The 21,347-nt window shown below is 39.8% G+C and overlaps 2 protein-coding genes and 1 long non-coding RNA gene across 7 annotated transcripts in view; 2 read left to right on the top strand and 1 right to left on the bottom strand.

The window, feature by feature from the left end:
• API5 (apoptosis inhibitor 5) overlaps nucleotides 1-11,674 on the top strand; it is a 32,713-nt gene extending 21,039 nt beyond the window's left edge. Inside the window, exons 12-14 of one of the 2 annotated variants that reach the window (XM_015114255.3) lie at nucleotides 2,142-2,218; nucleotides 2,679-2,815; nucleotides 9,569-11,674. In XM_015114255.3, coding sequence (XP_014969741.1) covers nucleotides 2,142-2,218; nucleotides 2,679-2,815; nucleotides 9,569-9,591 — 237 coding nt within the window. In that variant the 3' untranslated portion in view covers nucleotides 9,592-11,674. 2 annotated transcript variants of the gene reach the window in all.
• LOC106993251 (uncharacterized) lies at nucleotides 1,472-20,396 on the bottom strand. Its single transcript, XR_003722563.2, has 3 exons — nucleotides 20,132-20,396; nucleotides 3,527-3,638; nucleotides 1,472-3,251 (listed from the first exon to the last, which is right to left on the bottom strand). It is a non-coding gene; the product is annotated as an uncharacterized LOC106993251 (long non-coding RNA).
• The window catches only part of TTC17 (tetratricopeptide repeat domain 17), a 139,660-nt gene continuing 138,152 nt past the window's right edge, over nucleotides 19,840-21,347 (top strand). For all 4 annotated transcript variants that reach the window (XR_013403946.1, XM_015114425.3, XM_015114424.3 and 1 more), the window contains exon 1: nucleotides 19,840-20,024. Coding sequence is in view for 3 of the 4 variants with exons in the window: in XM_015114425.3 (XP_014969911.1) it covers nucleotides 19,866-20,024 (159 nt within the window). In the remaining variant the exon portion in view is untranslated. The remainder of the gene's footprint in view (nucleotides 20,025-21,347) is intronic.

Genomic DNA, 21,347 nt, shown 5'->3' with positions numbered 1-21,347 from the left:
CTTTTCAGGAAACAGTAACAAAGGGCCAAATGTTTTAGCAAAAGATAATCATATTGCTCTAGTCACTTAGGAAATTTCAAGAATTATTGGAGCTATAAGCCAGGAATCATGGACAGAAACCAAAATGCAGTCAATACAGTCCTTCTGTATCCAAGGGGGATTGGTTGCAGGCCCCCCTGGATACCAAAACCCTCAGATTAACCCTTATTAAATGGCATAGTATTTGCATATAACCTACACAAACCGTCCCCTATACTTTAAAGCATCTCTAGATTACTTATCATACTTAGCAACCTAAAATAATTAAAAGTCCCAGGGTCCAATCAAAAGAGTTTATTCAGGTACGAAGTATGAGATTGGCCATCTGCGAGCAGAATTACATCAAAGAATGCTGGTCAGTGCTCCTGGCATGGAGAAAAATGAGGATTGTTTATATGGGCAAAAACTGATACAGGCATAAACTGAGGTGCTAAAAAGAATGACATTTTCCATACAAAGGCTAACAGATAGATATATGATTGGCTACTATTGATTACACTCTAAAGGGATTAACATTTTATTGTAAAGAGGTAATAGTCACAGTGGTCTCTATCTCCCTCATTTAGTCTAGGTTTAAGTAAAGAGTAGACTCTGGTTCATGCAATCTCAACACAGAGGTCAGGAAGGCAACGGTCATGCATCAGAGAAGAAAACAGCCATGTTATGAGTCAGTTTCCAAGAGTTAACTTCTCCCCTTGGTGTAATACATTTGGGAGAACCTTAAATTTTATTTTTACATACCTAATACAGTACCTACACATCACTTCATTCTCAAAGATTCAGCATAGTAAATTCAAGTTTTGCTTTTTTATAATTTTATGCAATTTTTTAATGAGTATTTTCCATCCACAGTTGCTTGAATCCACAGATGCAGGAACCATGAACACAGTGGGCAAACTGTATATATCACATAATATCACAGGTGCCTTACCTGAAAATCTTGAAATGTTTTTAAGTAGGGTAGAAGTATGTGACATCATAAATTTTTTGTTTTAGGGAGAACATAGGTATGTTTTAATCCATCCTTGACATTTTTTGTAATCTTTACCTACCAGGCAGACTCATCTAATTTCATAACTTCATTTTTATTTTAATGAATCCCTAAACTATACACCATTTTCCTGTCGTCATCTGAGATTTAACATGTTTATAAGTGAAGATTTGCCCTTTCCTCTTCATGTGGTCCCTTTTTCAGTTAATATTATAATATGCAAAATCACTCCAGTTAGAAATCTCAAGCATTTTTTATTCAAAGCATGTTGCATTGGCCCATTCCCTACATTTATATAGTACACTGGACTTAAGTTTATATACCAGGGATGTTTTTTTATTAGTATACTCATTTTAACTGGGAGAAAAGTTTACTTTTATTTAATTTTACCTATGTACAAAAATCAAGGTAAAGCTGGTAAGAAGTATTACTAAGAATAAATGTGTTTAGCGGTTTATTCAGTTGTGAGGATATTATGAGGTTAGATTATTTGAATTCCAGGTTATTTTAACACATTCAGCAAACATTTGCATTCCTAGCACATTGATCATTCGGTATTTAAATCTTACAGGGTTTTTTTTGCCTTATTAATAATTCACAGATATTTCCTAGGGCAGGGGGAAACATGATTAGCCAGAGCTTTAGTGGTTTTTTGTTTGTTTTTACTTTACCTATGGTGCTGGCAGTAAAGCTTTAGATTTTTTTCTAATTTTGAACGACTTAAAAATTTGCAAAAGCACATGCAGATTGCACCATTGTATTTTCCTTAAAGCACCATGGTGACTGCATCTGTGCAAAAACAAACCAAAACAAAATTTATTTGCTGACTTTGTTTATTAAACTGGATAAATATTGATATATTTTATCCTGAAATGTATACTGACATTTAGAAAAAAATTAGCTACACTACAGTTTGTTATGTGCACAAAGTTATGTTAATGAGGTAATAGACGTGATTTGTAAACAAAATTGTTTCTGTTTAATTTTCTGTTGCAGTAAGCTCTGTCTCCTAAATTTAATCTTTAAGATCTGTCTTGGTTTCCAACCCTCACCACCACTCCCTGCCACCAACAAATACATTAGAATTCTTGTCTGATTTTTGTCTCTCCAGGATCTCTTCCACATTCCTCCTTCTTATAAGAGCACAGTAACACTATCCTGGAAACCTGTACAAAAGGTTGAGATTGGGTAAGAAATATATTTAAAAGAGATTTGAGTATTATCAAAACTTAATTCAGTAGTTACATTTACTGTTCAAAAGGGTGCAGTGTTAAATGATTCATATAAAAAGCTGCTTTCAATATTTGTAAAATAAACTGGTGGAAGGCAACCCTGGAACTTTCGGCCTTACTTGTATTCCTGTAACAAAACGATTTTTTTCTGACACGTTTTGTAAAGTGAGTCACTTGCATGTAAGTCTATGAAGCTACATATTTCAGATTATTTTAAAGCCTTGTAAATGCCTTCTGACATTGTCTGCATAACCAAACTATGGTTAATTTGATGACATCAAATGTTAATTCCTTTTTTCTGATGAGATTATCCTCTTTAGGATGTCTTTCATAACTGATATGCTAAATTATAAATGTATTGATAGATTTTGGCATAATAGAATGTTTTTTAATTTCTGTTCTTCCTATTGTTACAGGCAAAAGAGAGCCAGTGAAGATACAACTTCAGGTTCACCACCCAAGAAATCTTCAGCAGGACCAAAAAGAGATGCCAGGCAGATTTATAACCCTCCCAGTGGGAAATATAGCAGCAATTTGGGCAACTTTAATTATGGTGAGCGTTTCCGTTTGGGTACAAGCAATATGGGAGATTAGGCAGAAATTGTGTTGTACTTTATTTTAATTAGTAATTATTTACAGTGTCATGGTTCTATCCGATGACTTTTCTGAATTAGCTTGGAGAACTAGGGCTGTTGAGGAAACGATTTATCCCATTCCTCTCTCATTCACCCTTGTGGGCTCACTGTATTGAGCATGCAACATTAAACAGTAAGCACTTAAAGAAAAATACGCCCCTTGTATTCAGAGGAACCAACAGAAACAAAAGAAGTTGACCGAACCATTCTTTCCATGCTTTCCCAGTTGCAGCTTCAAGGCAAGGCATTCTGTGCATTCTGCCTCAGGGATGGGTATAGCTTCTGAGAGATAATAGTATGAATGCTCTTTCTTGGACGTTGTCAGCTTGCTGCCTATACTCCCATCTCCTGTAGCTAGTTGAAAAGAAGTCACAGAAGTGGAGTCAGATGTTCAGGCATCATCTAGCAAGGAAGATGTGTTCTATTGCAGTCTCTCCCTCTACCCAGAATGCAATCCTCCTATAAGTGCTTCCTATTCCCCTTTAGCCATTAGAGCCAGGAGAGCTTCATACCAGTCCATCCTCTCCCATGGCTATTGAATCAAAAGTAAAGTTTATCTCTCATTAGCTTATTTCCTCATGGATCTTTTTTTTAAAAGAATGGAGAGAAATATCAGGTCAGTTCCTTACCTTGCTTAAGAAGACAAAGTTTAGGCAGGCATGGTAGCTCACAACTGTAAACCCAACGCTTTGGGGAGGCCGAGGTGGGAGGATCACTTGAGCCCAAGAGTTTGAGGCCAGCCTGGGGAAACAAAGCAAGACCCCATTTCTACAAAAAATTTAAAAATTAGCTGGGTATGGTGGCACGCACTTGTAGTCCCAGCTACTCAGGAGGCAAGAGGCAGGAGGATCGCTGAAGCCCAGGAGCCAAAGCTGCTGTAAGCTATGATGGTGCCACTGCACTCCAGCCTGCGTGACCAAGCAAGACCCTGTCTCTTAAAATTTAAAAAAAAAAAAGTAGATTCTGAACCATACCTGTAATTTTGTTTCCAAGGTGAGATAATTGTAACAGTAAATTACTTCTGTAACAGTTGAATTCTTCTAGTGTTTGAGTAAACAGATTATAGAAAGCCAATTTTAGACTGAAATATGAACCCCTCCCCTCCAGACTCTGAGACATCTTTAAGGATGATCACTGAAATCTTTTACTTACGTAACAGTATGTAAATGTGCATCTCCTTGCCTCTTATCTGAAAATGAGGTAACAGCTTTTACAGCCTTCTAATAACAATATTTGTGAAAGTATTTTGTAAGGGGAAAGGATTCTCTGTTACTTGGTTGAATCACATTGTTCTCTGTCACTTGTATGATTTAATGTGTCTAACAGTACCGTTCTTAAAATCAACAGTTATCTCACATACTGGGAGAATGTGGCTTTAATGAGAGTAATCAAGAGCTGTGGCAATATAAGAATTGTACTCCTTTTTATTGGGCAAGTCAATTTGATTTTACATGAGGATTCTATTGTGTGAAATTCATTGCCTGCTCAATAGTGAGAATCAGGTGATATAATGCTTGTGGAAAAAGAATGTCAAAAATCTGACACTTTAGATTGTATACAATGTTTTTTAAAAAGAAACAAAAAAAACTGTCAATGTGAAAAACATAAGCAAAGTTTTACTCAAGACAAAAATCCAGGAGTCACTACTTCAGTTATTCCCAGTCTTCAAAATAACAGAAGGGCAAAGCAAAGTAAACATGCAAAAGCAAACTAAAATCTGACTCTTCTTATTGGAAAGAACAATGAATTTCTGCAATTATTTTACATTTGAGAATTTAATGTGATCAGGTCATCGGTATTCTCACAACAAAATTTGAAGCATTTGCTTGACTTTATTTCACCTATTGAAATGAAAGTAGTTCTCAGTATCCAAGTTTATTGCTTTACTAACCAGTATCTCTGTTTTTTGCTTTACAAACATGGTATTGGTTCTCACAAATTAGTTCAACTTCCCAGTGCATTCATAAACATATACCCACGTTTAGTTTTCCTTCCAGTGCACAAAGTTCCCCAGTAACCTAAAAGTACTAAATGTTCTACATTTTGTGACTTGTGTTCTTTACTTTTTGGAATATAAAAATAATCCTTAAAGTTTAATTTAAACTGAGTTAAATTAAACTGAGCAGTGAGTTAAAAAAAAATGTAAGCTTGAAACCATTGAAAAGATCATGAAAATGCAGAAGTATTTTTAGGATGAAGCTCTTCAAAAAGAAGAAAATTTGGTGAATCTCTGTACTATAGAAATGGCTGTATCAATTGGAGGTAAAAAAGCATTAGCCAATATAGAAAAGATAACTACGTCAAATAGTACCTTCATACAGTGTATTTAATTTCCTCATTAGGTACAGCTGAATAGAGTGTAATCCAAATTCATACTAAAATTGAAAGAGTGGATTGTAGTAGTCTTTTAGCTTAAAGCTAATAATGGTATCTATGACAGTGTTAAGTGTGTTGGTGTGAATAATGAGTATGGTAGGGTGAAATGTGCAGGCATCTGCACAGGTGGCTGTAAGTCTGAACAGTCAAAAATGTAGAAGTCATGGCCCACAAAAGGCTACTGCACTACTTTAATGCCCCCATAGTTACTGCGTCTGTCTCTGGGAGCTTCTTGCCCTTGGAGAAACCACCTCTGATTTTCTGAATGTGTTCACTAGAATAATAAACATAATGATTTCATTTTCAAATGGTTTGCATACTAATCAACTTGTAAAAATGTGTCATGGCATAAGGTGATTTTGAATCAGACCCATTCTATTATGCAGATAAATATTAGCCAAATCGAGGAAAGGTCCAGTGAGTTTCCTGTCTTAGAATTGAATTACTTTTCTTTCTGCAGAAAGGGGGGTAAAAAAAAGACATCAAGACATCGCCCTAATAAGACATAATGGCAAAATAATTTATTGCAATATTGACTGAAAAGGTATTTTTCAAGCCTCCAAGATTGTGGATCAAAAATAGCAAAACCAGGCCGGGCGCGGTGGCTCAAGCCTGTAATCCCAGCACTTTGGGAGGCCGAGGCGGGCGGATCACAAGGTCAGGAGATCGAGACCACAGTGAAACCCCGTCTCTACTAAAAATACAAAAAATTAGCCGGGCGCGGTGGCGGGCGCCTGTAGTCCCAGCTACTCGGGAGGCTGAGGCAGGAGAATGGCGGGAACCCAGGAGGCGGAGCTTGCAGTGAGCCGAGATCGCGCCACTGCACTCCAGCCTGGGCGACAGCGTGAGACTCCGTCTCAAAAAAAAAAAAAAAAAAAAAAATAGCAAAACCAAGCTCTCTCTATTGCTGCTAACAAGATTGCTATAATGAGGAAGTTTAGAAGTTAATGAAAAGATTTGATCTCATTTACATATGATTAAAAGTCCAGCCTTGCTGATAACTTCAATCAGTTTTCTTCACGGGGACGACACCTTTGTGGCTCTAAAAGTGACTGACCAATGGATCAGAGAGACTTGTTCTACTGTATAACACAAGTGACTTGATTTTTCAGCAAAAGATATGCTTAGTTTATATCAGTAGCTGAAACACACTCAGATGCACATACACACATAGCACCTTTTTGGCAGTACTTTGAGAAGCTTATGTAGCTGGTAAAGCAGTGAAAAAAACTCAGCATTTAGATCTACATTTGTGTGAGTCCAGTTGCGTGAAATACTGTGATCAAAACAAAAATTGCATATTTATTGCATTCAGAGGGACATTTTTTAGTCTAACCTGATTTTCGAAATTGATAATTTATTTTTCATAGTTATATAAGTTACCTTTAGTAATGATAGACAATAAAATAAAGAACTAAGAAGTTGTTACCGAAGTCATAGCCAGAGCAGGTAGACAAGAGAAAGAAATAAAGGCCATCCAAACTGGAAAGAAGTCAAATTGTTTCTCTTTGCAGACGACATGATGTTATATATATATTTAAAAAAAAAAAAAAAAAAAACTAAAGATTCTACCAAAAAACTCATAGAACTGATAAATTTAGAAAAGTTAGAAGATACAAAATTAGTATACAAAAATCAGTAGCATTTCTATGCATGAACAATGAACTAGCCGAAAAAGAAATCAAGGTAATCCCATTTATAATAGCTATGAAAAAAAATCTAGGAATAAATTAACCAAGAATGGAAAAGGTTTCTTCTTCCTTTTTTTTTTTTTTTTTTTTTTTTTTTTTTTTTTTTTTAAACAGAGTCTCACTCTGTCGCCCAGGCTGGAGTGCAGTGGCGCCATCTCGGCGCACTGCAAGCTCCGCCTCCCGGGTTCAGGCCATTCGCCTGCTTCAGCCTCCTGGGATTACAGGTGCCCGCCACCACGCCCGGCTAATTTTTTGTATTTTTAGTAGAGACAGGGTTTCACCGTGTTAGCCAGAATAGTCTCGATCTCCTGATCTCATGATCCACCCGCCTTGGCCTCCCCAAAGTGCTGGGATTACAGGTGTGAGCCACTGCGCTCAGCCTGGAAGAGGTTTCTATACAAGGAAAACTATAAAACACTGATGAGAGAAATGGAAGGGGATACAAACAAATTGAAAGACACTCCATACTCATCAACTAGAGGAATCAATATATTTTAAATGACCATGCTACCCAAAGTGATCTCCAGATTCAATACAACTTCTATCAAAATAACAATGACATTCTTCAGGGAAATTGCCACCAAAAAAAATTCTGAAAATTTATATAGACCCACAAGACCCCAAATAGCCAAAGCAATCCTGAGCAAAAAGAACAGAGCTGGATTTATCACACTACCAGATCTCAAAATATAAATCAAAGATGTAGTAACCAAAACGGCATGATACTGGCATAAAAGTAGATACAGACCAATGGAACAGAACAGAGAACCAGAAAGCCAACTGATTTTTTACAAAGGTAGCAAGAACACTCATTGGAAGGACAAAAAAAAGGGATAGTCTCTTCAATAAATCGTGCTGAGAAAACTGGGTATCCATATGCAGAAGAATGAAACTAGATCCCCACCTCCCACCCTGTACAAAAATCAACTCAAAATGGATCAAAGACCTAAATGTAAGACCTAAAACAATAAAACTACCATAAGAGAAAACAGGAGAAGCACTTCAGGACATTGGTTTGGGAAAAGATTTTAAGACTAAGACCTAAAGGCACAGGCAACAAAAACATAAACCAGTGGGATCATATCAAATTAAAAAGCTTCTGTGCAGCAAAGGAAACCATCAGCAGTGAAAAGACAACTTACAGAATGGGAGAAAATATTTGTAACCTCCTCATCCAACAGAGGATTAATATTCAGAATATAGAAGATATTCAAACGTCTTAATAGCAAAACAAATGTAGATTTAAAATGGGCAAATGATCTGAACAGACATTTCTCAAAAGAAGACATACAAATGGCCAATGTATGAAAAAATTCTAAACATTACTAAGCATCAGGGTAATGCATATCAAAACCACAATGAGGAAGTTTGGAAGTTCAGTGAAGAGATTTCTCATTTACATATTTAATCATATGTAAATCATGTAAATATGATTAAAAGTCAGACATTTGCACCCCCATGTTCATTGTAGCACTATTCATTGGCCAAGATGTGGAATCAACCCAGAATCAACAGGTGCATCCGCAGATGAATGGATAAACAAGATGTGGTATTATACACAATGGGATACTATCCAGCCGTAAAAAAAAAAAAAAAAGTCCTTTCATTTGCAGCAACATGGAAGGAACTGGAGGACTTTATAGTAGGTGAAATAAGCCAGCAATGGAAAATTAATGCATGTTCTCACTTGTGGAAGTTTTAAAAAGTTAATCCTATAGAAGTAAAAAGTAGGATAGCACATACTATAGGCTGAGAAGATAGGGGGAAGGAAGGGATAGGGAGAGATTTGAGGGAGAATGCAAAATAACATAGGAATAAGTCTTAGTGTTCTGTACCACTATAGCATGACTTTATATACTTTCAAATAGGATAATGAATGTTCCCAACACAAAGAAATTATAGGTGTTTGAGATGATGGATATGCTTGTTACCCTGAGCTGATAACTGTACATTCTTTGTACCAAAATATGCTACCCCATGAATATGTAGAATTATTATTTGTGAATTTGAAGAATTAAGTTTTTTAAAAAGTGTACAGGCAGGGCATAGTGGCTCACACCTGTAGTCCCAGCATTGAGGCAGGACGATCGATCCCTTGAAGCCCGCAATTTGAGATCCACCTGGCAACATAATGAGACCCCATCGCTACAAAAAGAAAGAAAGAAAGAAAAAAAAAAACGTGGTGTGCATCTGTAGACCTACCTACTGGGGAGTCTGAGGCAGAAAGATCACTAGTCCAGTTCAGTGTTATGGTGAACTGAACTGTGAACGCACCACTGCACTCAAGCCTGAACAACACAGCAAGACCCTCCAAAAAAAAGTGTAGTTATCATAACATCACCTTGAAACGACTTTGTTACTGGGATACATTTAATTAAGCAACTATCACAAATGTAGTTGGTACCTTGCCTTATGTACTTCAGTATATATGTTGCTCTTGTTTTATAGGCAGGCTAAATTTGTAGATGGAACAGCAGAATATTAGTTCTGTTCTTATAGGGCCTACTGCTGTATTCAGAGTTATGAGCTACATTTCTTCTGCGTTTGCTGTACCATGAAATCCTAAGCAAGACCTAAACCCTTGTTCGCTTTTTCGTAGAGCAGAGAGGAGCCTTCAGGGGAAGTAGAGGTGGCCGAGGTTGGGGCACACGAGGAAATCGTAGTCGGGGAAGACTCTACTGAATAAGACATCAGCATTCTTCAGCATTGTCATGAGCTTAATATACTTAAATTCTACTACTCATTGGATTGCCGGGGATGTCCCTTTAAACAGACTGCTGCCTTCAGCTAAAAACTTAATGTTCTTTATACCTTTGTATGTATGATCTACTTTTGTAACAGACCATGGTTGTGTCCAAGGTAAAACCACAGTGATATTTTTGGATGCTTTGTCTGCAATCTTGACTTGTTTTTGCAGTATCATTATTCAGACTTCAACTTGTGAATCTTTTACTTTTAAACATCTTGATAATTTGTTGTTGAGAGCTGTTCATTCTAAAATGTAATGAAATTCAGTCTAGTTCTGCTGATAAAGATCATCAGTTTTGAAAGGTTACTGATTTTCCTCTTCCCTCTTAGTTTTTTGCCCAATATATGGAGAAGAGTAATGGTCAATCTTAACATTTTGTTTTAATTGTTTAATAAAGCTGCTGGGCAGTGGTGCAGCATTCCTACCTAGTGTCATAAAAGCAAAATACTTACATAGCTTTCTTAAAATATAGGAATGACATTACATTTTTAGGAGAAAGTAAGTTGCTTTGCACTGCTTACTTAATTCTTTTCCATATATTGTGATACAAACTTTTGAATATGGAATCTTACTATTTGAATAGAAATGTGTATGTATAATATACATACATACATAAGCATATATGTGTGTGTGTGTGTGTGTATATATATATATGCATGCTGTGAAACTTGACTACACAACATAAATCACTTTTTAAATTCCAGGAACGGGTAGTCTGACACGGTGATTATCCTTTTGAGGCTGAATCCGTTAACTTGTTATTTAGGTTTTTACTCCCACTAGCAAGGGATTCTAAGTCAGTTGCACTTACATGATTATTGTTATTTAAAACTAAAAATAAAGACTGCATTTTCAAAGATAAATTGGAGTTGCTATTGGTGAAATACAACCAAAATACTGAATTTGATGTACATACAGGTTTCTACAGGAAGAGATAGTATAATTTAGAATTTGGAGATTTAATAACCAGGGCTACCCAGAAAAAGTGACTTGATAACATGGTACCAATAAGTAAGGGATGCTCTCTCGGTTTGCTTTTGCCACTTTCAAGATTTTAACTTCTCAGGTTATTAATCAAAATTATTGTATAAGTTAGCCAATAGAATTTTTAGGTTAAAACAACAGACAGATGGGGGGTTTGTGGAGTGTTTAATGTCATGGGCATTTTTAGTAGCATAGACCCTTTGTTCTGCATTTGAATGTTTTGTATATTTTTGTTTCACAGTTAATCTTCCCTCCCCAAGTTTGCTATTCAAATCAGCTGCCTAAATGACATTTCTAGTAGTCTGATGTATTTTTTTGAGGAATAGTTTGTGATTCCAATGCAGGTGTCTTCATTACCATTACCTCTACACTGCAGAGGAGGCAAAACTCCTTTATTAGAATTACTGCACATGTGTATGGGGAAAATAGTTTTGAAAGACTAGAATGATACAAGTGAGCAAAAGTTGGTCAGCTTGGCTATGGAGTGGTGGCAATAATCTCTAAACATTCCTAAAGACCATGAGCTGAACCTAAACTCCCTTGGAATCTGAACAAAGGAATATAAAATTGCCATTTGAAAACGACCAGCTAATCTGGACCTCAGAGATAGATCAGCCAGTGGCCCAAAGCCATTTCAAGTACAGAAATTGTATTGAGACTACAACTAAATAAATTTGAACATTAAGTATAATTTTACCACTTTTCCTCTTTATAAGCATATTTGTAAACTCAAAACTGCACAGAAGTGACTTTACTTTCTCAAGTTTGATACTGAGTTGACTGTTCACTTATCCCTCACCCTTCCCCTTCCCTTTCCTAAGGCAATAGTGCACAAGTTAGGTTATTTTTGCTTCCGAATTTGAATGAAAAACTTAATGCCATGGATTTTTTTTTCTTTTGCAAGACACCTGTTTATCACCTTGTTTAAATGTAAATGTCCCCTTATGCTTTTGAAATAAATTTCCTTTTGTAATTTTGTTTTGTGTCTTGATGTGTTATAATTATGGTAACTTCAGATTCTTGGATATTCATTAACACTTATTGATTGCTTCTACTGTGCCAATAGGCTGAAAATATAAAGATGGACAAGAACTGCTCTCTACCTTCAAGGAGTTCAGTCTTTATTGTTTTTTGTTTTTTTTTTTTTTTTTTTTTTTTGAGACAGAGCCTTGCTTTGTCGCCCAGGCTGGAGTACAGTGGCACGATCTTGGCTCACTGCAAGCTCCACCTCCCGGGTTCATGCCATTCTCCTGCCTCAGCCTCCCAAGTAGCTGGGACTACAGGTGCCCACCACCACACCTAGCTAATTTTTTGTATTTTTAGTAGAGACGGGATTTCACTGTGTTAGCCAGGATGGTCTCGATCTCCTGACCACGTGATCCGCCCGCCTTGGCCTCCCAAAGTGCTGGGATTATAGGCGTGAGCCACCATGCTCAGCCTATAAGGAGTTCAGTCATCAATTTGGTAAATTATCTTTAATTTTGATCCTTCAAAGTTCTGATTTGAATTTATTTTTAGGAGCTAATATAACCTGAAAAAAAGAATTTGTGTGTGTGTGTTTTTTTTTAACCAAAGCAAAACATTAGATAATTGCCGAATCATCATTAAATAAATCATTTCTATCTTCAGATAATGTGCAAAGCAAGTTGGAACTTAGTAATTTAACTGCCAGGCTTTATGAAAGTGTTCCTGAAGTAGCAACAAGGATGGTTGTGAGTGTGGGAAAGTCAGATTTTAAGTGGATCAGGATAAGGTGATCACATCCAGGCCTACAGCTTTTTTTTTTTTTTGAGACAGAGTTTCGCTCTTGTCGCCCAGGCTGGAGTGCAGTGGTGTGATCTCGGCTCACAGCAACCACCACCTCCCAGGTTCAAGCGATTCTCCTGCCTCAGCCTCCCAAGTAGCTGGGATTATTGGTGTCTGCCACCAAGCCCAGCTAGTTTTTTGTATTTTTAGCAGAGATGGGGTTTCACCGTGTTGGTGAGGCTGGTCTCGAACTCCCGACATCAGGTGATCCACCAGCCTCGGCCTCCCAAAGTGCTGGGATTACAGGCATGAGCCACCATGCCTGGTCTTCCAGGCCTATAGCTAAGGAATGCCAAATTTGTATCCCCATTATTTCTTGCCTGGAGTTTCATAATAACCTCCTAATTGATCTCCCTGCTGTTATGCTTAACTCTCTACAATCTGCTCGAAACACAGCAGCAAAGAGACATCTAATTTTCTGCCAGAAATTGTTCACTGGCTCCCCATTTCAAAATAATAATCAAAAACATTACCATGGCTTTTAATTCTGACCTCAGCTGCTATTCTTACCCTTGTTCACTCCGCCTCAGCCAGTTAGCTTCATGCAGGCCAAAGACATCCTCCTGCCTTACAGCCCTTGCATTAGCTAGCTGTCCCCTCTAGTCACTGTTCCTTATATCCACACATCTAACTCCTTTTTCACGTCCTCGAAGCTAACCTCAATCCTATCTGTCCCCTACTGCTAGAATATAATGTGGCTAAAATGCAACAAAAGTAAAGATTTTTGCATGTTGTTGATTCATAATCCCAAACATCCAGAACAGTGTTTTGTACATAGTAAGCTTTCAGCTCTTAGTAAGTTGAAGGCACTGTTTTAAGCCTAGAGGATATAGTAGTGAACAAAACAGGCAAACTCATGGAATTTACATACTCTTATGCAGATCCTGACAAACTTAAGCCTGTACCAGAGTAGTAAGTGCTATAAGGATACTGAAGCATTCTGTTGTGCTTCAGCTAGTGTAGAAAGAATGGTCAGAAAAAAGCCTCTGAGTGATTGATTTGAGCTGAGACCTGGATAATGATACCAAGCCAGCCTCGTGAAGACCTCAAGGAAAAGCATTTGAGATCAAGGCAACAAAATCTGCAGGACTCCTGGCTTTTAAGAATGTGCCAAGCTGTGCTAGAGAATGGGCTATCTCCAAGTTTTAAGATTCCTAACCTTGACCTCAGAAGTCCTAAATTCATCCACTACTACAATAGTGAACTGCTTTCAGTAACTGACAGTTAACACCATGCTCTTTCTAACATTAGGGCATTTTCCCTCTGGAAAATCATGGTTCCTTGATTCTGCCCATTTATCTGGCTGATTCAGGTCTGAATAAATTTGACCCTCCTTGGGATGCCTTTCCTCTCAAGTTGGTTACAGGACCACCTATTATGTGCTTCCTCAGTAGGTGGGTAAAAGACAGCAGGAGAGAGATCATTGTAATCAGTGTGATGGAAACTAAAGCTAATATAAAATCTAACGTATCAATAAAAACCTAAGATGACTATCTTGCTATCCTCAGAGCAGCCCTAGTGTCACTGTGAGTTTGAATCCTTGGTCTCATCCGTGGTAGCCCTCATACTTCAGACTCCCTGATCTATTTGACAAATGATTTCTAAATGAAATTACTATATTAGGTATCCTCTACCTCCCTTTAAAAAATCCTCTTCACTCACTGTGCATATTGATGTTGAGGAGTTACACAAGTAAAGCCCTCTTGCTATAACCAGGCTCCTTTCCAACCTGTTCCCCCCGACCCTGCTTCCCATCAATTCAAAATTGCTCTTAAAGACTTAATTATATGTAGTAGGATGCCAATAATTCCATTCCTACTCAAACATGCTGCTGCTTCTATCAAGATGAGTCTGTTTCCATCCACACTTGAATTTGGGCTAAGCTTGTTACTTTCCTTAATCAGAAGAATGCATAAGTGATGCTTTGCCACTTCTGGGGCCTTGACCCTCTGACAGCCTGGCAGCTTCCTTTTATTCTTTCAGCACCCTGAGCTACCCTGTAAGAAGCCTGTGTAACTACCTTGTCTGAGAGAGGCCCAGCTACCCCCAGCCATTTCAATCACTCCAACTAAAGCACCAGACGTGTTGGAGCCAGTTTGGAACATTTCAGCCTCAGCTGAGCTCCTAGTTGAATGCAGCCTTAAGAGTGACCCCAGCTAACACCAGGAGTTGGCAGAAGAACCACCCAGCTGAGACCAACAAACTGAAAAATAATAAATCATGTTTTAAGAATTAAAATTTAAACCTCTAAGACTTATGTTGGTTTTATTATAAAGCAAAAGATAACAGAATGTAAGCCAGAGTGTTACCCTCCTCCCTAGGAGTATTTATATCTTAAATATTTTCTCTAAGGAATAGGCAGTATGTAAATCCTTTGCAATTTTCAGGTAAGGTGGCCCAAGGGAAGAAGTTAATCCAGAAAGATCATTCATTCTATCAACAGAATGAATTCTAATTAATAACTTCAAGAATTCTATGATTTATAGTGATAGTAAATAAAAGACCTATTTGCTAAAATATGTTCAAAGACTAAATTACATGCAGTTAGGGGCTTGCCTATCATTTGTTGAACTAAGAATTGAATCACAATTTGGGATATCAGCAATTTTGTCAACTGCCATCCTGTATTTCTGTAAGTTTCATCTAAGGAAAAGTATAATGAAAAAAGAAACATCAGAACAACAGAATAAAAGAACGGGGACAAGTGATCTAGATGTAGAAAATTAGTAGGAACAATTTTATTTAGGTTAAGATGTTTAACTGTTTTATTCACACAAAATGGGAATGCTACATTTGGGGGAGCTAAAAACCTGTAACTATTTTGTACAGAAGCTCCAAGGAAGATAAAAATGTTAGTATAGGAAATGCTTCCTGCCCTCAGTTGCTAGTGTAGGTAAAGAATTGCAAGATGACACGTCCCTGGATGGCCTTGGCCATGCCAACTCTTCCCCCACTTGCTTGCAATTTTCAGGCAGAATGTACTGAGAATGCAACATTCTGAGATAAGGAGGAAGCTTCCAGAACAACCTGGGCCGTGTCCTCATTTTTCCTAAAACAGGATGTTCTGCAACACTTGTACTCAGCAATCTCAGTCATATCCAGGGTATAAAACCCAAAGTGTTTTTGGAGTCCCTCATCTGTGCTGCAACATGGGGTATATGCAGATGAGGCTCTATCTATCTGCCCAGGGCAGCTTTCCTGAGCCATGGGATCAGCTAACCATGGATCCTCCATTTCTGTGTATCTTTGCTGCCTATTCGTAAAAAATTTGCTTTGCCTGACTTACTGTTTGAGTGTTCTGTCTCACCATATTAGAACTAAGAACTTTTGCAAGAACCACTGAAGTTTGGGTGTTCAAAGTTTATAAAATAATATCACACAGCAGCATAGTATTGTCATGTTACTGCTACAGAATTCAGAGGCAGCAAACAAGTTGACAGACATTTTTGCAGGCTAGGATTTCAACTGTATCTTAAATAGATTTGAGAAAGCAGCATGAGGAAAGGATTTTAGGCAGGGAACAGGAGCAAAAGTATGTCTAAATTAGTCTGTGATACTTAAAACAGTTCAGTGAAAGACTAGAAGAATGGTACTTGGCAGTCAGGATCTGTGGTAGGCAAAATTCTAAGATGATCCCCAATGGTCCTTAACCTCATAAAATCTCCCCTACATATATTAAAACATCATGTTGTACACTAAATATATACAGTTTTTGTCTATTTCACCTTAATAGAGTAGAAAAGGGGGAAATTTCCTAACTTGACTGTGTGGGGAAAACATGAATACGATATCACTCCTGTGATTATAGGTTTGGATGTGCTTAGGGCCCACCAAAACCCATGTTGAAATTTGGTACCCAATGTGGCACTGTTGGGAGATGGGGAGGTTTCTGGGGGTGGATCTGTCATGAACAGATTAATGCCCTCACGGTGGGGCAGGGTGCAGGGGTGAGTTCTTGCTGTCTCAGGAATGAATTAGTTCTCATGAGCGTGGGTTGTTAAAGAGTTTGGCTTTCTTGATTTCTCTCTCTTGCTGCTTCTCTTAACATGTGATCTCTATGCACACCCACTCCCCTTCTGCTTTCCTCCCTAAGTGGAAGCAGTGTGAGGCCCTTACCAGATGCAGCTGCCCAATCTTGGACTTTTCAGCCACCAGAATCATAAGCCAATTAAACCTCTTTTCTTTATAAATTGCCCAGCTTTAGGTATTCTGTTATAACAATGCAAAATGGACTAAGATAATGTTATATGGCAAACAAAATTTTTGCAGACGGCATTAAAGTTACTAACCAGTTGATCTGAGGTTAATAAAAAGGGATATTATTCAGATAGACCTTATCAACTCACATGAGCCCTTTAAGTCTGGGCTTAGAGATAGAGGAATTCAAGAGATTTCAGCAGTGGAAATATTCTCCTGCTTGCCTTCAAGGAATAACTGCCATTGTGAGAGCCACATGGCAGAAAATTGTGGGTAGCCTCAGTGTTTGTTAATGGCCACAATCAGCAGCCAGTAACAAAATGGAGCCCTCAGTCCTACATTCGCAATACATTGAATTCTGCCATGGACTTGAAGAATGAGCTTGACTGAGGACCCCCAAGCCTTAGATGAGATTGAAGCCTTAATATGAGCCTTGTGACACTGAGCAGAGAACTCAGTCACACCACACCAGAAGACTCTTGCCCCAAGGAAACTGTCAGATAATGTGTTAAGCTAAGTTTGTGGCAATTGTTACACAGCATTAGAAAACTAATACAGGATCTCAAAAGATAAGAGTTATCTACAGAAAATAGGTAGGTGGTATAATAAAGCTATAGAAGCTGTAATTCCACCCCGTTAGAGGTTAACTTGTGAAGGTCGACGAAATTACTGATAGCAAAATATGTGATGCTGGGGACTTTCTCAAATTCCTCACTATCCTTCATTCATTTTCAGGTTCTCAGATCTAGAGTCAGGTGGCTCTGAGTCCAAACCTGAGCTCTACCACTTAGCAATACGATCTTGGCCAACTTACTTAACTAGCCAGAGCTCGGTAAGTTGTGATGATTAATAGGAACTATGCATGTACAGGACCCAGCATGTATTAAACACTCAAGAAATGTTAGATGATGATGATGATGTCAGCTTTATACACAAGAAAGAGGGTTGACCTCTATGCCCCCAAAGTAAGATGCTGAGACCAAAGGGATTCCATCATTTGCCACTTCTCTATTTTAAAATTCTGAGGCTGGGCGCGGTGGCTCACGCCTGTAATCCCAGCACTCTGGGAGGCCAAGGAGGGCGGCGGATCACGAGGTCAGGAGATCGAGACCATCCTGGCTAACACAGTGAAACCCCGTCTCTACTAAAAAATACAAACAATTAGCCGGGCGTAGCGGCGGGCGCCTGTAGTCCCAGCTACTCGGGAGGCTGAGGCAGGAGAATGGCGTGAACCCGGGAGGCGGAGCTTGCAGTGAACCAAGATCGTGCCACTGCACTCCAGCACTCCAGCCTGGGCGACAGAGCGAGACTCCGTCTCAAAAAAATAAACAAACAATAAAATAAAATTCTGAAACACTCCCTGTTGCCTATGTCTAAACTCTAAGAAAGAAATTCTTACAACATGCCACTGACTTCACCTTTTCTTTTCTTGAGACGGATTCTCGCTCTGTTTCCCAGGCTGGAGTGCAGTGGTGTGATCTCCGCTCACTGCAATCCCCTCCTCCTAGTGTTCAAGCAATTCTCTGCCTCAGCCTCCTGAGTAGTTGGGATTACAGGCGCCCACCACCACGCCCGGCTAATTTTTGTATTTTTAGTAGAGACGGGGTTTCACCATCTTGGCCAGGTCGAACTCCTGACCTCGTGATCCACCCACCTCGGCCTCCCAAACTGCTGGGATTACAGGCGTGAGCCACCGAGCCCGGCTGACTTCACCTTTTCACTTATTATTCTGCCTGAACCAGTACCTGAGCTCCAAGCCTTTTTTCACCTGGTTGGTTGCTCTCTCCTGTACATATGCCTTCATACACCCCCATTATCCTGTATTTTAATTGTTAGCCTGCCAATAATATCTCACTATATTGCACACTGCTCAATGGTGACATTTCCAAACCCAGAGACTATCAGAGTACCAGGCAAAAAGCAAATAAGCCATATATTTTTAATGAAATGAATGTTCAGTCTTCAGGTCTTTAAGTAAAGCTGTTCCTGGAATGAAGAAAAAACAACAACATGAAAAAACCAATGCTGTGGTTGTTTCTATATTTCTATAGTGTGGTATTTAAACACTTAGCAATTGCTCTCCCGCATACACTTGTGTAGGGAAGCGGTTAAACAATATTTTCATCCTTCTTTTCCCAAGGAGAAAACCAAAAGCATACCAATCTTAAATAACAAACACAGAGGACAATCTTGAAAGACCTAAAATGACCTATCTAGCAAGAAGCTGGCAGCCAAGCTTGTCATCTGCCTGCCTGCTGGTTCACTAGAGGGAAGTGGGTCTCAAACTTTAATATGTATACCAGTCACCTGAGGCTGTTGCTAAAATGTAGTCTGATTCGGCAGGTCGCAGGGGAGAGGGAGAGGAGCCGATAATGTGCATGTCTAAAAGCTCCCAGGTGATGCCAATGCTTCTGGTCTCCAGACCTAGACCTCTAGCTTAGACGTGTGCTGACCAGTACTGTAGGCACATGCGGCTATCTATGACTAGATAAGCTGTCAGTGTAAAATACCGATTTCCAACACTTAGTGGAAAAAAAAAAAAAAAGGAAACTACCTCAATGATGTGTACCGACCACATTGAATTTATATTTTGTGTATTTTGAGCTAAATAAAATGTACTAGTAGGATTACTTCCCTCTATATTTTACATTGCACACGTGGCTCGCATTACCGGACAGCGGTGCGCTAGACTAACAACCGTCTCCATTCTGAAGCTTCCAGTATTGTGAGACTTTAAGAAGAAAAGCAACACCTCTCTTCCCATAGGTGGTTCGAAAGCACACCTTTTGTTCCCCAACTATTTACCAGAAATAAAATGAAAAATCAAAGATTTAAAAAACAACAAAACTGACTCCTCTCACTTCTGCTTAAGCTCCACCTAAGCCACTGCTTTTCTCTCCTTCCGGTTCCCACGCTCCGAGATCGAACCACCCACAGAAAAACAATAACTAAAAAGTGGTCTCCATCCCTGAAGCCAAGCTGGGAGAAGAGCCGAATGTCGCGCTTCCTGGCCGCCCAAACCCAGGAGGAGGAAACCTGATAATCAGCGAGCGACGCCTCTCGACTCCTCCTCCTGCTCCTCCTCCAGCGCCGACCTTTCCAAGATGGCAGGCGCCGGAGACTAGCTTCCGCTTCCGGTGTGAGTGGCCCGGCCGGGGGGGCAAGATGGCGGTGGCAGTAGGGGTCCGTGGCCGGTACGAGCTGCCGCCTTGCTCCGGCCCAGGCTGGCTCCTCAGCCTTTCAACCTTGCTGAGTGTGGCGGCACGAGGGGCCTTCGCCACCACGCACTGGGTCGTCACGGAGGACGGGAAGATCCAGCAGCAGGTAGCGGCCGGGGCGTCCCTCTTCGCCCGTGCCCGCCCTCGCCCCGGGGGGATTCCCCTGCTTGGCCCCTGGCTGTTGGGCTCCGCGCGGCCCCGCCCCCAGCCTACCTTCACACTGTGGTGGCACCGCGACCCCGGCCTCCCTGCATTCGGACTAGGCACTTCCCGCTCCCCACTTGTCTCCTGGTCCTCGTTTGGCCGCCTGGAAGTTCTCACCCTTCCACCTCGCGGGTCGCGCGCCGCGTGGGGAAGAGTCGCCCAGCTGCGGGGGACGGGCCCTACGGACCGTTTTTTGGCTCGGGGTTTAGAAATCACAGATTTCAGGATTCCTGCCTTTGGTGCTTCTCGGGCTCACGCGTCACCGGCCCTCCCCGAGGAAATAGAAAGCAGGTGGCAGCGCCAGGGTGTGCGCGAGTCCCAGGGTGTGTGACAGCTTCTGCACCCCTAGCCTGTGGACCATTCATGCTGCTCCCCTAGTCTCGTCTACCACATGGTGGATTTCGTTTCTGGCTGTGTTGGTTTCAGCTTGTACCGTTACTTAGGTCAGCAGTGGCTCATTAGAAACAGTATAGAAACACTCCCCTTCCCAAAGAATGCTTGAAGATGCCGCTGGTGGCGTTGCCTGCATCTTTTCAGCTGTTACTGCCCTCGTTTCCCAGTGTACTTTGCTTTGTTTCTTTACCTAGTTCCTGTGACCCAGCCTCGCATAGAGGATATGCGATTTCCTGGATTCTTGTATGCCTGAACTAATTCCTCAGAGGCGAGACTGCTTTTCTTATATAACTTTATGATTGCCTGCATTTTGTAAATGCTGCTGATGCCTAAGGAGTGTGTACGTGTGTGTTCCGCTACAGCATCTTGGTAAACTTACTGACTTCGAACACTGGAGAACAATCTTGAAGTGTCTAGCAAACATACAGAAAGTGAATTGTGTGCCGCATGCAGTGTAGCCCACTGATCTAAAACGTTTTAACTAGTGTGGTGGGAAATTACTGGTCCTTTGGGTTGTGTGTAATGAATCATGATAGGAGCACATTGCAACGTTTAAGGTGAGGTTTACCTTTAGATTTGCTGTGTAATGTAATGGCAAATTCTATCTCAAATATAATAAGTAAATTAAATATAATTAAAAATCCGCCTAGGTGTTCATGAGTGTTTTTCAGCATATCTGAGAAAAGACCGTCTTCCTATTGGGTAACATTTTCTATGTGACATACATAAAGAACAGTTTCATTTTCATTGTCATACTAGCTGAGAGTTTAAATATATGTGTATGTGTTTCAGAAACCCAAGAAAACACTGTAAGTCCATATGTGAGTGCTGG

This window comes from Macaca mulatta, chromosome 14 (assembly GCF_049350105.2).
Source record: "Macaca mulatta isolate MMU2019108-1 chromosome 14, T2T-MMU8v2.0, whole genome shotgun sequence".
Taxonomy (NCBI): domain Eukaryota; kingdom Metazoa; phylum Chordata; class Mammalia; order Primates; family Cercopithecidae; genus Macaca; species Macaca mulatta.
This window is presented reverse-complemented; position numbering and strand designations above follow the sequence as displayed.